Source organism: Mobula hypostoma, chromosome 5 (assembly GCF_963921235.1).
Source record: "Mobula hypostoma chromosome 5, sMobHyp1.1, whole genome shotgun sequence".
Lineage (NCBI taxonomy): Eukaryota > Metazoa > Chordata > Chondrichthyes > Myliobatiformes > Myliobatidae > Mobula > Mobula hypostoma.
In genome coordinates, this window is record NC_086101.1 from 83,140,498 (window position 1) to 83,155,929 (window position 15,432).

A 15,432-nucleotide genomic window follows, 5' to 3' on the forward strand; every position below is an offset into this window, starting at 1 on the left:
GATTACCAATATGCATCATAAGGAAATTGCAAGTTAAAGAGTCACAGACCGACAAGTTTTTAAAAAGACGCAGCTCCAAAGAGCAAATTGCTTGAGTTATTTGGCCTTAGTGTGTAAGTGCTGCTCTCAAGTGATTGAATTCATTGTAAACTTATTCTGAACATTGCTTAATTGCGTTGTGTTGCAGAATGGGAAAAAAAATGTTTATAAAAGTCTGCATCAAAGGACAGCTGATTAACTCCGGTCTTGGTATTGGATACACTGGCAGCGAACGCAGAACTTTACCCAGATAAGAATGGAAAAGATGTGCCTTGAAAGTCCTTACACTTGGTTCATATTTATGCAGAATGTCATTTACCAGGTCGTTTTCCCGAAACATGTTTCACGGCACACCCATGTTTTTACACAGACACTGCTTTATTCAGTAATGTTCGAATAATGACGGGAATCTAAGGAAGCGACCCGGGAATCAGGACTTTTCAAGACCCCTAGAAAGTCAGCTCATGTTTCGTTACAAAGAACATATTTCGTAAATTGTGCGCCTGTTCCTGCACAGAAAAATGACCGACTCCAATAAATTATCAATCGAGTTTATTGCTCAGTCTTTGGTGATTGAAAACTTAATTAACCAAACAAGAGTTAGCGACATGTCAGGGGCGCAGGGAAATGTGGGGCTGTCACCAAGCCAATGGTTCCAAAACGGAGGCTGGACTTTTGCTACCATGTAAAACGAGTAAGAAAGTCTTATTTAGAAGTGCAACAACCAGTCAAAAATAGAGGAAAGCACCAGAAAAATGCACTACACACTTCTGTGTATAGACGCACACAATGAAATACACACGTAAAACATTTTAGAACCACACCCTACGAACTCAGAGATAAACGCTTGTATATCCTTCCAACCTCAACCCTGTGGATCGTCGTTTACTTAAAAGCAGGTAATGGTTTCTCTGCAGCTCGTGAGAAATTCGTCAACACAGTCCTTAACTCTTTAGCTGCCAGGGCATTACACTTCGTCGGATTGTCCTCATCCTCACTCTTGTTTTAATTCAGTTACTGAAGAGTAGGGGGTTAAGGCAGCAGTCTAAGTTATTATTAAGAGGTTGATGCTTAAGACAATTTCTGATTCAAGATAGGTATAACTATAGGTTACAGTACAGATTCTTGGAGGTAATGAACTGTAAGAATCGTGTGCCATTTTTAATAAAACGGACTTTTCGGTGTATTTTATTCCGTTAAAAAACTAAAACAGATAGAAGTTATTGAATAAGTTGTAAATTACGAGGTATTGCGAAACTTTCAATGGGACACGATTTAAAACGCGGAAAAAAAAGAACTATCGATGTCAAAATTCCAGCTCGTGATCAGTCGATTCAAATTAATTGTAGAGAGCAAAAAAAATACGCGAGCTTCAAACTTTTTTTGTGAAATAATGCAGTGGCAAAAATAAATACAACCGGAGTAAATCTGATCCGCAGCCGTATCTAGAAGGCTGCATACATTGCGATGCCTCCGTCTAGCCCACTGCCTCAGTATGCCTAAGCCAGAGTTGAAAAGGGCTGGAGTTTTTTTTCGCGTGTGTAGTCACTGAGCAGCTCGGGGTTTGAGTGATCTTTACTTTCACATACAGTTAACCAGTTAAGATTCGTGCAATTTCACGATTGCGCCGAATGAGGGAGAGGGGCATCTGCATTTCCGCTCCCCACCACTCTTCCCTATTCTCTGCTGCTAGCTGCGATTGTAAAGGTAATGTAATCCAGATTGTTACTGAACGCACAGAGGGAGAAAAAATGTTTGAAAACGTCACGTCTACCGATGATCACGTTTACGGATCTTCAATTATCCCTTACCATGAAGATAGGTGGCGTACGTTTCTGCGGCCGCACTTCAGGGACTCTCTTTATAGAAAAATGTCATTCCAACAAGCGGAACACGTCAGTCCGTCCACAGGTTGTGTTTCCTGGTGTGGGAGACAACGGAGCGATCAGTTCCAACCTGCACAGCAGGAATAACGGTCCTTCTTCAAGTCTTTAAAGGTTTTCCCTCTCCCCCTTTAAAACAAAACCTCGACTTCTTCATGTTTCTTCATCTTCATCCTGCCGATTTCTTACCAGACTTAACAAACAACACAGCCAGGACGAAGCAGGTATTTTATTGATATATATATATATATATACATCTGTCAATGTGTGTGTACATATATAGTTTTTAAGGACAGTTAATATAATACGCGAGAAAATAAACTTTGGTGAATTTAACCCGCTCTTTCTCTCCTCGGAATGTTGTGGGTGCAAAACTTTGTCAAAGTACCTGACGCCCAGGTGTAAAAAAGGTGTTGGTGAACAAAAATAAAACGAGTCAACCTGCCGATTTGGCTTCTTTAGAACAATATATAATTTTTCCTCCAACTCGCTTATGTTTTTGGAGTTGCGTCTGTATTTATTTTAGGAAGGAGTGGATTATTGAAAGATACCGTTACCTGCTACGACAGTGCGAGTCTCTCGACGCGTCCCATGTCCTCGTTGTGGTTATAAATTAGAGGGAATTTTCGAGGGATTTAAAAGCTCGGTATTGTTTTTTTATTATTATCTGGAAATTTTCGGGGAAAAGTCACATTTCACAAGTGAAGGACTCTCCGTTTCTTGCTGCTTGGAGATAGATTCGTTGGCAAAACTTTGGATCCCTTTCGAAACTGCGCCGTGCTTCTGGTCTCTCTCACCGCATTAATTATCTCGGAACTTCAACAAGGGGGTCGGGAAAATCTGCTGTAAAGATAAAAGTGAAAGTTGAGCGCATGTTTAAGGTGGATCATTGATAAAGTTTGATCAGAATTCAGCGAGCGGATGGTGTAGAAAAAAACGTATGATTCATTGTGTAGGTGGTAGTCGAAATTGTTTATTTTTTCCCTTTACTCGAATAAGTAAAAAGAAAGTACAATTGTTACGTGTGGCGTAATTATGGCATTTTTCACTGTCATGCCTGGTCGCTTATGTGACTTTATTACATAAGATAAGTCAGTCGAGCCTTTTTGAGTGGTCTTTTATAGGCATTTTTAAATTTGATTATGTGGCTTGTGGTTGGGCTTTCATATATACAGTGTACGCGAGTAAATATTAGCCATTTAGCGTATAGTTTCAGGGCGCTGATGATTTATCTGATGCGAACCTTTTTAAGAGTAATGACTGGATTCCCCCTATTTGTCAGTTTCGTTTCAGTTTGAATTCACAACAAAACATTTTTTTAAAAACGCTTCCTGCCACCATTTGCACGCCGTAAATCGTCCCACTTTAAGTAAAAGAAAAGGAACATCTGTAAATTTGGGGGAATTACCAGATCCATGTCATATTACTGTTACACATTGCCCACATGGGCTGGAATCACCTTTAGTTAGTGGGGTTGTTTGATGCTTTGGGCGGTGTATGAATGTGTGTGTGTGGGAGAGAGAGAGAGAGAGAGAGAGAGAGAGAGAGAGAGAGAGAGAGAGAGAGAGAGAGAGAGAGAGAGAGAGAGAGAGAGAGAGAGAAGGGGGGGTTGGGGATGAGGTGAAACGGGCACTGGAGATACTTGGTTTGGGGAAAGAGGGTGCAAAAAGTAAATAAAAGCAGGTAAAAAAAAAGTGTACATGCCAAAAAGGGCGGAAACGCATTGATTGACTCTGAGTCTGATCTCAGCCGGCACCGTTACTTTGCCTTTCATCACCTCAGTTGCACATGTAGTTTAACGATTACACGTTTCCTACAGTCTGAAAGAATAAAAATCAAATATTTCTGAAGTCTTGCAAAGCAGCACGATGTTCACACAGAACCAAACCATCGACCGCCAGGGTCTTTTCTCCCCACCTCTCCCAGCTCGTAAGTCAGTGAATCGCCCACGTTTCTCCCCCCTCCATCTCACTCAAACAAAAGGGTAAAGTGAAACAACACACTAAAAAAAATCCTTCTTGGAAAAAATAAGGTCAAGCTTGATTCTAACGATATTGTCTTCTTTAAAATTGTATTGTTTAAAAGAAAACATAGCCGACTGATCTTTCCGTGTTTGGCCGGTCGCAGGCTTTCCGTTCTTGTGTAATGGCCCCAGTTTTGAACATTTTGAGATAAAGAGTTGTGATGAGCGCTCAGAGCTGTGAGGGCGGACAGAGGTGCTGGCTTGTAGCTGCTCTGGAGCCACAGTCCGCTGAGTGCGCTGGTGGCCGGGGCTGTCTTTATTTCGCGGGCAGTATTTAAATGAGTACCGTAAAACACATTGTTGGCGTGTTGTGTTTTGTAAACGCTCCCTCTGTTTTTTTTCTCTCTTTCTCCGAAGGACCGTAAAGCGTCGTGAAAAGAGCCGGGGGGGACGAGCCGATGCCGAGTCCTGGAATCTGATCAGACTCTTATCAATGAAGCAGCGGATCATGGCGGATGGCCCCAGGTGTAAGAGGCGAAAACAAGCCAACCCCAGGAGGAAAAACGGTAGGAGAGAGCACCTTTCCTTTACTGCAGTCGTCTCCCGCACAAAGTTAGCCCCGAATTATTAGCAGCGGCTCCGTTTTTGTGTGTGTGTAATGTTGATTGACTTGAAAAAAGAAACCTCCCCCAGTGAAAGTGCAGAATGTATGTTGTGTGAAAGTTACTCCTGTCCCTCGCTCTCGCCAATACATTGATTTACCTCAAAGAGAAAACCGTTATGTGCCTCTTTTGTTTGTTTTTCAAGTGACCGTTTATTTATCTAAACTCTTCCGATTAAAAAGAGACGCCGAGACTCTGGCACCACTTCACTGTAACGGCACACACCTTCCATATATCTGTTCAGTCTTTTAATACTTTATTCCGATCCGGTTTCCTTTTACATTGTCTGTTTACATTAAAGACCCTTAACTTTTTTTAAATATGAAAAAAAGACCTTATGGCTCATATTGAAGGAGAGAGAAGCCGAACCGAGTTCTTTTTTTAATATAAAAAGCAGACCGCGATCTCTCTCTGCGTCTCTAGCTTCTTTAGATTTTGTTGTGTTGATGTTGTGTGGTTCGGAAACACGGAAGGTATAATTGATAACGGAATCAGAATAAAAGGTTTCTCTTCTTGGTACCTAGATCTTTGTGTGTGAGAGTGTCCGTCTCTCTCTTTCCTCTCTCTTTCTCTCTCTCTCTCTCTCTCTCTCTCTCTCTCTCTCTCTCTCTCTCTCCCCCTCCCTCTCTCCCTCTCCCTCGCTCTCTCCCCCCCTCTCTCTCTTGCCCCTTGCAGTATTTAAAGCTCGAGCGTGCGTGTTTCAAAATCAGGCTTTTGTTGATGGGTTTATTATTCATGTTCCCACCTCGCACAGGCTCAAATGTTATGCCGCCAGCTCGACATTTTGTGTACCATCCATTTCATCATATGTGTCGCTCCCCCCCCCCACCTCCACCACCCCTCATCTCCACCCGCCCCTTTGCTGGAGATGTTTGGCTTCATCAGTAAATAAAGTGTCCGTGACAATAGCAGATAAAAAGATGGGAAAGGAATTGCGAGTTTCTGTTTAAAGTAGTCCATAGCAACTGGACGGGATGGCGATGTGTGGTGTGTTGCGTATTACCTTGCCCCCATACGCAGTCTCTTTTAGCAAATTAAAGTTATTGATTTTTTTTGTTGTTATACCAAAGATTGAGTCTGATACCCTTCTTTTTTCCCTCTTTCCCTCTTCCTAACCAAGTATTCCTGAAGCACGTTGCTAGTGTCAGGAGATTTAACCAGAGTGCCCCCCTCGACTTTCTCCCTTTCGTGAGTGTGTTTGTTAGTGTGTGCCAGAAACATGGGAACACGGGATTAGAAACCAATGCTCAAGAAAAGGCATATTAAGGTAGGGATCCTTTTTAAACCGAGATCCCTTTTAGATCAGTGGCTGGATATCTGTTGTGACTTCAAGTTTTCTTGGGTGCCCTGCTTTCTGATTAATTTAAAGACGTGACTTTTACCCCTGACACTATAATCCATATCCCATCCCTTTTCTTCCTGTTCTGGTCGCTAGTTAAGAGCGGCAGGTAAAAAAAAAATCGCTGTCTATTTACTCCCGTGGCACATATACATCCAAACGCCTTTCCCTTGGGAAACCGCCTGCATTTATCATAGTCGTTTGCACGAGGGGGGTTCTTTATATATACATATATATATATAATTCTCACCCCCCCCCCACACACACACACCCTACGCCTCTTCTGGAATCATAGCCATGGAAAGATGTCAGCCTCTTGCTTGTGCATCCGCTGATAGCAGTATTTGAAGATGTTATCAGGACGATATGTATTGCAGGAAAGAAGGAGGGAGGGGGTGTGGAGGAGATGTTGGGCTGCGAGTAATTGTATGTGATCAGGCAGGAGGGGAGTGAAACACCAAGAGGAAAAAAAATCGAACAAAAGGCAGTGTCATTTTCAGTCACAACCCGAGTCAGATGATTACTGACTCATCTGTAACTTTGAAACACTTTTACTTTAAGTGTTTTGTTTCAGGACTCGGGAGACCTGCGCTTACTTAATAATTTATACTTTGGGTAACTTTGATTTCCAGTTAGATCAAAGGAAATCAAACTGCTTTTTAGCAAGTGAAATTGATGTGCATGTAACAATTTCGCAACTGGTAGCCACGATGCCGTTATTGAGGGTGTAGTTGTTCGGTGAAAATAAATTGTCCTTGTCGATTCGCAAAGATATTTTGTTTCTCTCTCTCTCTCTCTCCCTTTCTCTCTCTCTCTCTCTCTCTCTCTCTCTCTCTTTCTCTTTGTGCTTCCTCACCCCTCAAACTTCGCTACCCCAACATACACAGGTTCTGTTCAGGGCTTTTCCTTCCGAGTACTCCTGCTCTGCTGAGGGTGCGCTCTTTGTTCAAAACAGAATTAAAATTAGTGCCCACTATGTTTAATCATATAGTGGGGTGACCGGTTTCACCTCTCACATATAGTCGTTTTATATAAATACTGGTCTGCTGGTCGTGTCCTATTCGTCAAAGTGATCACTTATGTGAAAGCCTCAAAACTGAATGAATCGGTCTGAATTCGCTTTAAAGGTGAACTTAAATCCCGAGAAATGTTTTAAAGAAAGTTTTGAAGAGTTGAAATGCGCGTGGTGTTGAGATTTAAGTGTTCCCTTTCAGTTATAAATTAAAATAATTGCAGTTAAAACAAAACCTGCCGAACTCTGGGTGATCTAACTCCTAAAAAAAATCACCCAAGGCTTTCTAGTTAAAAGGGAGAGAGCGGGAGCAAAATTAAAAAAAAGACCACGGGATTAACTGTTGTGGGCCGACACTGCTGCTTCTGTTGAGCGACGTTAAACAGTGAACCTATCATCATGGTCGGCTGACCCAGTGTATGTCTCAGTCCAGGTTCGGGAGTCTGCCCTGCTGCAACAACAAACTTAACACCCCCAAATAACTTGTGGAGGAGTGGCGGGGGAGCAGCAAAGTCTCTGCAGACAATGGGAAAATGAGCACTACCCAGGAAGCCCGAGAATCCTTCACCAGCACAGCTCAAACACTGTTGCAATACTTTCATCAGGTGTTGTAACTAACAGCCAACTGTAAAAGCTGCACTTGGTTGCCATTTACAGCTACCCCAGCGAGCAAATGTGAGAGAGCTGGCTTTGTTAATCTAGATTTTATATCATGCATAATAAAAGAGCAAAGTGGACATAATTACAGGCGACCGTCCAGTTTATTTTTTTCAGGTAATAAAATCACTCAATAGGATTGTAAGGATTTATTCTCCCGCCCCCTGTACTTACTTCAAAATAGTACCCATCCATCATCAGCAGTAAACACATTAGTAAAGGATCTTTCCCTTCTGTTAGGATATATTGATCATTGTCAATAAAGGTACATTCGAGGAATGGATTGAGAGTAAAAGATCCAGATGCTTCGAACGGAGTTTTGTGTCTGCATTCATGCTGAAGGTAAAAAGGACAGGCAGAAATTCATTTATAGCAACATTGCTTTCAAGACTTAACAAAGGCAGATTCCTTACAATCCAAACATTTTAGCCTGCTGTCATTAGTCCTGGCATTGTAGGCGCACTTTCACTAAAGGGGAAAGAAAAGGCTTTCTGAATATCGTCTTTTAAAGCCTGCAATTTCTTTTCGCTCCTTGCGTCATGACTAAGAAAGCGGTTTCCCAAGGTACACACTATTTTGCTCCTGTTATCAAAGGAGAGAGAGAGAGAGAGAGAGGGAGAGAGAGAGAGGGAGAAGGTTTGCAGTGATCACAGACAATTGATTGTCAGGACTAATGTGTTTCATTTACATGTTTATAACGTCAATAGTGCTAGGGTGTCCACTGTACTATTCAGTCCGCATCCCACAAGGGTGCAATTGTCTGTGCGCCCAAGACAGACACCTTTCCTGATGGGCTTTCAGTTGGCTTTTTGAGCCTGTTTAAAAAAAATAGCAGAGAGGGGGTGGGGAGAGGGAAAGAGTCAGGCTGGCTGCTATGGCATTACTGTTTGAAAGAAAGATTCTTTGCTTAAAGCGTGTAACATAATTAATAAAGATCTTCCGACACTTAATTGCTGATGGGTTGAGCAGATGCATGCAGGATCATTGGGGGGGGGGAGGAACTAAGTGTTTTCAAAGCAAAATAATGCATGTTGTAAGAGAGGCTATCATTTTTACGCTTTTAAAGAAAACTTTGTCATTTAAAAGTGTGCAATTGTGAGAAGAGGTATTTATTTTGTTGTCTCTAAGAGTTCTGCCTAACGGGAGAATATACACAGCAGAGGTACCGTTAGCTGAACTCTGACACTGCGGTCTTTTAAATGCCTTAGGTATGATTTCACTTTCACTCACATCAATGGTGACCTGAATGCCTTTCATATCTGATCCGCCGTGTCTCTCCCAGTAAACATCCCCTGAGGGGAGAACAAAGAAAGAGCTTCTTCTTCTTAATCACAATTCAGCCCTTTCACCGCCAGCAGGCTAAATTTGCATTCGGCATCAAGAACAAGATGAAAAGAAAAAGTGAGAAGGAAGGAGAGAGGGAAAGAGAAAGGAGGGGAGGGTTTGGTGTCGGGGAAAATAGCTTAGGTGTTTGTAAAAGCTAACTGGGCTTCCCCTGGTTACAGCCTTACATGGCTAGCAGTCAGTCTCCCTGTCCGTGTAGCCTTGGCCTGCATCACGGATAGATAATGTTTCAGGATGGCATGCTTGTACTATTCGTGGCCACTCGCTTTAACACTTGAGCAGAACTGTTTAAAGAGGATCAAATTCTGCTCCAGACTCTGCCGTGTCTGAGGTCAGGTGTATGTCCTGAAAGTGCCTGTTATACCACATTTTGTATTGCGTTGTTGTTGAAAAGCACGGTGTCACAGTTCAAAAACAATAATGTGAGAGAGTCTGGATTTTTCCTTCCCCAAGCCATGAAAGAAATATTCTAACGATATCTATTTTAGTTTCAGTTTAATTTCACCTGATTATGAAAAAAAATAGATTTTAAAAAATAAATGTAATAATAATTCAGCTTCTATGGACCAACACAAGAGCGCGCCCAGACGACATTCCGCTATGCCCAGAAAAGCTGTGATCACGAAGTTCAAGGTATTTAGTTAGTGAAGTTGACAGCTATGGTTCAGTCACTACCTTTATCTCCAGATCTTAAAAAGCACAGTTTTTTTTATTACAAATCAAGCTTCACCAAAACGTATAGACAACACAACCATACATTTTGAGCGAACCAATTGGAACAATTAGCAGCAATTAATTGGCTGGGTTGGACTTGGTGAAATTAACATGAACACAAGAGATTCTGCAGATGCTGAAAATCTCGAGCAACACACGCAAAATACTGATTTCTGATGTAGGGTCTGGGCCCGAAACGTCGACTGTTCACTTCCATAGATGCTGCCTGACCTGCTGAGTTCTGCCAGCATTTTGAGTGATGCTCTGAAATTAATATGACTTATTCACAATACCGGAGTTATGGCACATTTAAATAACTTTCGTTGAATATATATACTATATATTTTTTATATACTAATATGTGTGTGTGTGTGTGTGTGTGTGTGTGAGAGAGAGAGAGAGAGAGAGTGAGTTATATACCTTTCTGGGAATTGTAATAAATTACCCTTTACCTCTGGGTAACTGCGTGGACTGAAATACTGCGAATGCTGGTTTTAGGTTTGAAGTTGTTTCAGAGGACTGTCGGCGAATGAATGTAGGCAACGCGTCTACTTTTATGGACGGGTTTAAGAACTAGGGGATAGGCTTTTTCCTTTATATTTTCCTTTCTCCCTTCTCCCTGCTCCTCTTACATCGGCTGAAGGTTTAAGCGGATTTACTTCCACGAACACCTTCGGATACTTGTTGGGGATGGGAGAACTGCTAAAAGTCGGGACGGGTTGCGGAGTAGATAGTGCAAGGGCAATTCTTCATTCAGGCACCAGATGTATCAAGCCTTTGCATAGACACTTACAAGCAACTTAACCCTTTGAGGTTCTTAATCACGCCACCAACCACCAGAGGATCAAAGGGGCGGGAGATATCAGAGGAAAAATCTGTCTAAAAATGAAGTGTTGTTGTGAACTTTATCTGTGGTACTTATTGAGTTAAATGCCGATGTCTCCGTGCCGGAGCAACTAGGCAGTGTGAGAAAGTTGGGGCAGGAGATAAGTGCAGAGCGATTAGTGTAGTAATTACGAGCTACGTTTATGCAAAATCTGATTGGTTGATACAGATAAACTTTCCATTAAGGTGATGTGCCACGGAACTGGGCATCTCTTCTTTAAAAATCACATTACCAAGAGATGAAAGGGGTTGAAATTGGACATGCTATAAAGCAGCGCACAGCTCCTGCAGGGATCCCTAGGCTTGTTGACAGGGGGAGGGGGGGTTAATAAATTTCCACTGGGCACTTGAAATCAATAGAGCTCTGCGTCTGATTGAACAATGTCCTGGGCGTGGGCACTCACTCCAGAGAATGGTAACTTGCTTTCTGATTTCTGGTGAATTGCCCAAGGATGTGGCGCTGAAAGTTTCGCCAAAATAGTACCAGGCTTCGGGAAATCGGGAGGTTAGGCAAGGTTTCATCTACAGGTGGCCCGTTCAAAAAATAACGATTGCGTAGCTCCTGGGTCCGGTCAATCACCTATTCCTTGAAGGGCCAGGAGAACTTCGCAGAGAGGCATTGTTAAAGCTCACTAAAGGCAACATGCCGTTCCATCACACCGCAAAGGTGAATACAATTCGGAAAGGAAACCGATTTAGGAAAAAAACAACGATCTTTGAGCAGTACTGTCAGACCTTTAGAAATAAACTTGTATCCCTTCCGACAGCAGAAAGCTACCGAATCAAAAGGTGGTATCATCATTGAAGTTTATGCGGACGAGACAACGGTTTGAGAGTATGAATAATTCGTGCGTTATGTTACTGAAGAGCGATTATTGAAACAGAGTGATAGCTTGCACAGGGCGATTTACGACGCTTTTCTGAAACTAGGTGGAATAGTTACTGAAAAAAAAATTACCATCAAAGAGAAACTAGTTGTAGGAAAAAGGCGATTTAATTTTGAATTCAAACCTGTTCATTGGAGAGAAGCAGTGTGTGTGTGTGTGTGTGTGTGTGTGTGTGTGTTATATATGTACATAAAGCGAAAAAGAGTTGGCAAAACTATTTTGGATGCGAAATGGAAAATGACAGAGCAAGTGCTGTGGATGGAGTGAGCGGCTCCAGTATTCTCCTGCCCTGGGCAGGAGATACACTAGTTTTGAGCTTAATGGTGACACGCGGCATTGTGTGTTTGATTGCTAGGTGGAAGAGCACTTCTGGCAAGGTCATTGGCAGAGCGAACAATCAATAGCAGATCGACAGATTAAGATATCATGACATCTAGAATCCAGGCCATTTATTTATTTATTAACATGAATTTCAACAATTCATATACTCTTACATGTAAACTTCATCTTTAAACTAACTTTTGCAGTTTCTCTGATGAAGTAGATAAGTTTCTCCTTCATGGTATTTGTTCCTTTCCTTTTTACTAGCTCGAGCATGCACCAGGCTATGAGCAAGGCAGTAGATACTGGTCCTCAAGCACCTCCTATTGTAATGACCATGAAAGATGTATGAAGCAGTGACACAGGGTGACTCAGGAGTTGACCTTTCCTCAATTGAGAAGTATTTTGATGTCTCCACATCCCTCCCTGAAACAGATGAGTTGAGGAAAATTTTCTCAAAAAAATCAAACTCTCATTTTAACAAAACCGTCATTATTTGAACCTCTCAAAACTGAAGTTTAATTTCATCGCTGACATGTACGTAAAATATGAATAAAATGCATCTAAGAGATAGATTTGTGCAAGTTTTATTTAATGCAGCACTGGAGTCATTGACTTACACAAAATATTGGAAAGATCTTGTTTTATTAATAATTATATGATTAAACTTGTGTAATACAATGCACCAGTGCCTGTGAAGCTTAAAGATAACTGTTCATTAAATTTGTTGAAGTTTATCTGGTCACAACATTCTGTGCTGTTAATTTGTGGTCTTGACGAGCACTTCCTCAGTGAGTGCTAACTGCAAAGAAATATCTTCCTTCTGCTGTTTGAACCCCTCTGTACCTGCAGTAGAAAGTTCACATGTAAATGACTTATTTCTTTCAGGGGGGTCTCACAGTAGTCTTAATGATAGGAGCTTAAACTTATTCAATAAAGAGCCTGGACTCATGCACCTCTTTAATCTGATGATGTATCCATCTGCAGCTGTGCTCACACTAGCAAAGTTCAGTCAAGTACAGTATCCCATCTCCAAAGTGTTTGTGGTTTTTGATAATTTAGGTAAAGGTTGCAACTCTTTTCCTTCCTATAACAAAATTGTATTTTGTTGCAGTTCCGTACTTCTTTGTTTTTAACTTGTGTTATTTTTTTCGATAGAGACTTTTAATATGCAGGGTGATATTTACACCACTGTAAAGTGATCAGTGCTCAATAATGGGTACCTTTGTATCAAAGCGTTCGCTATCAAGGGAGCTTATGTTCTGGAGAGGGAAGTTCCCAAGACATTACATGCAGTTTTCTTACTCGGAATGATTGGCTACTTCGAAAAATTTGCATGTCACAAGGATACCCACTTTGTGAGGCATTCATTGTTTTTCGACTTTCCTTTCATTTGACACTGGATAGATATCTTAATATCAAATGATTTAATTCAGAGAGATGCTTTATTGGTTAGTTGCTCACAGTAAGGCAAATGATCGCAAATAGGTAACAGACTTGGAATCCGGGTTCCCTCATCGTGGGGTCTCTTCAACTCTACATTGGTTTGGGAAGGAGAAGCAAAGTGTACCTGAATGAGGAGCCTTATTTGTTTTAGAAACAAACGCCAAAGAAAAGGCAGTGCAGGGAAGGCTAGTTCAGATGGCCCTTGTCAACTTAATGACTCTTGAAGATGCAACCGAACTGAATTCAACCTTTGTACCACTTTCTATGCCCTGATTCTAGCATCTAGCAGCCTTGCTAATCCAGCAGAATTTGCTTTCAGTAGATTAGTCAGCGTGTGAAGTTCTCTTCGCATTTGATTTAGAAAAAAAACACTCCATGATGCTCATTCAAAGAACACATTTAGATTTGCCCAAGTAATACGTAGGAGCCACTTACCCTTCCTGCCCTCCTACACTTTTGTAACTAGAAAATGTTTTCATATGTGCACATGTGCTTGTGCATGTGCATCCACATGCGTGTGTGTGCATACATATGCAGGCACACACATCTTTACATGTATGGAGTTGTTACATGTTGCTGTGTTAAACAGTAGCTGTTGCTAGCTACAGTATAGAGAGAGAGAGAGAGAGAGAGAGAGAGAGAGAGAGACATACACACATCTGTGGCTGGCAGGAAGGAGTTGTCTTCAGTAATTAATGTAATGAAATATTCATCTGCACTACCTTTTCAGTAGTCTCACAAATTAGGCTGTAACACTTAATGTCTGCACTGCCTCCGTTTTTATTATAATGGCAGGTTTTGCATCCGCAATTAGGACTTATACTGACAGTTACAATTTCCAAGGGATGGTAAACAGCATGGTGTATGAGAAGCGTAATCCACGTGCAAAGCCCCCATCTCTTTAACCTTGTTGTTTTTTGTGCAGAGGTTACCTTTTCCCGACAGTGCAAAATCGACTTGACATAACTGTTCATCAGTTTCAAGGTTCTCCCTCGAGGTATTTACATCAAATCAGCCCAGTCAAGCTTCAAGTTGAAATTGGCAGCCCAGAAACTGACAGGGTTGGGACTGGGAAAGAGACAGCACATAGGCAGCGAATTGACAGCAGCAGGGTGAAAGAGACAAAGCTTCTTGGCTTCTGTGGAAAAAAAAGATCAGCCCTAACAGTGCAGGTCAGCAGCGACACAAGGCACTTCATCAGTACTAGTGTGTGGTTGTATGCTTTTTATTTTTGGGATATGGGGTTGTATAGGGTAGTTGTGCGAGACTGGATGAGAGGAAGCTACAAATATAGCAATCTGGAGACAGAAAGAAAAAGAAAGGAATTTGTTCAAAAAAAAAGCTCCCAGTTCTAATCTTAAAGTGAAGGCTTGTGAGATTTTGCTTCTTTTCTCTGATTGGTATGTCAGACTATTAAAAAACAATTTTAAAATATTATGCATTTTAAATTAATGCTGTGTCTTCTGCCTGTAATAGCTGACTGCTGTCGTGATTGGTAGCGATTTCTAAAGAGCAGTAAAGGCCCTTGCCAATCTCAAATAGTCCCCTCGTAAAAGTTATTTGAACAGAGAAAAAAATTATGCAAGCAGATTTCACTCAGCTACATGTCATGTGTTGTGGTAAAATAGTTTAAAATGGTTTTACTAGATGTCCCACTAAAGTCATACCATTTTTTAAAATAACACAATAATTGATGAAGGAAATAAAAGAACAAACTAAGGTGTCCACTGTGATTCAAAGGGAATAAAACAGCAGCCTTTAATTCTCCATCGAGACACAATGGAAAGTTTTGGGTGTGTTGTGAAGTAAAAACCAGACCCCCTCAGTTTCTGAATAGTTCTTTGATAAGTGGCTGGGCAGTCGAATGGCTGAAAAATGTCTGCCGTATGTCCATTCAAGTAATAAAGGTTCACCTTATAAGTTAAACGTTCTTTGAAATACTTTTCTTCAGCTCTGCATTTGACAGGCACTGGGCATCTATTGATGCCTTTTCGACAGGCAGTGTTGAGCTAAAGTGGTGTGACCAGAGAGTTTTGTTAAGCTGTGAACAAAAGATTGGAGATGCCTCACTGGCATTGTCCACGCATATATAGGCCTTGTCACAGTTTTACTTGATTAAATGTTCTGGTTATTCTTATCTGTGCTTTAGACCTTTTTTTCAAGGTGCAGGCAAGGAATTCGGTAACTAGACTGTACGAATTGAACGATCGCTTCTTTTTGTGTTGTGTGTGAGAGACAGAAGCATAGTTTCCCTCAGGTTGTTGTTTTAAAAAGAAGTGT

At 41.4% G+C, this 15,432-nt stretch overlaps 1 protein-coding gene across 3 annotated transcripts in view; it reads left to right on the plus strand.

Annotated features, from left to right (window-relative positions):
- The first annotated feature begins 833 nt into the window (after positions 1-833).
- Positions 834-15,432, plus strand: part of zeb2b (zinc finger E-box binding homeobox 2b) — a 149,441-nt gene continuing 134,842 nt past the window's right edge. Inside the window, exons 1-2 of one of the 3 annotated variants that reach the window (XM_063048612.1) lie at positions 834-938; positions 4,303-4,451. In XM_063048612.1, coding sequence (XP_062904682.1) covers positions 4,379-4,451 — 73 coding nt within the window. In that variant the 5' untranslated portion in view covers positions 834-938; positions 4,303-4,378. Of the gene's footprint in view, positions 939-1,470; positions 2,147-4,302; positions 4,452-15,432 lie in introns of those variants that run through there. The other 2 variants (XM_063048613.1, XM_063048610.1) reach the window with 2 other exon arrangements.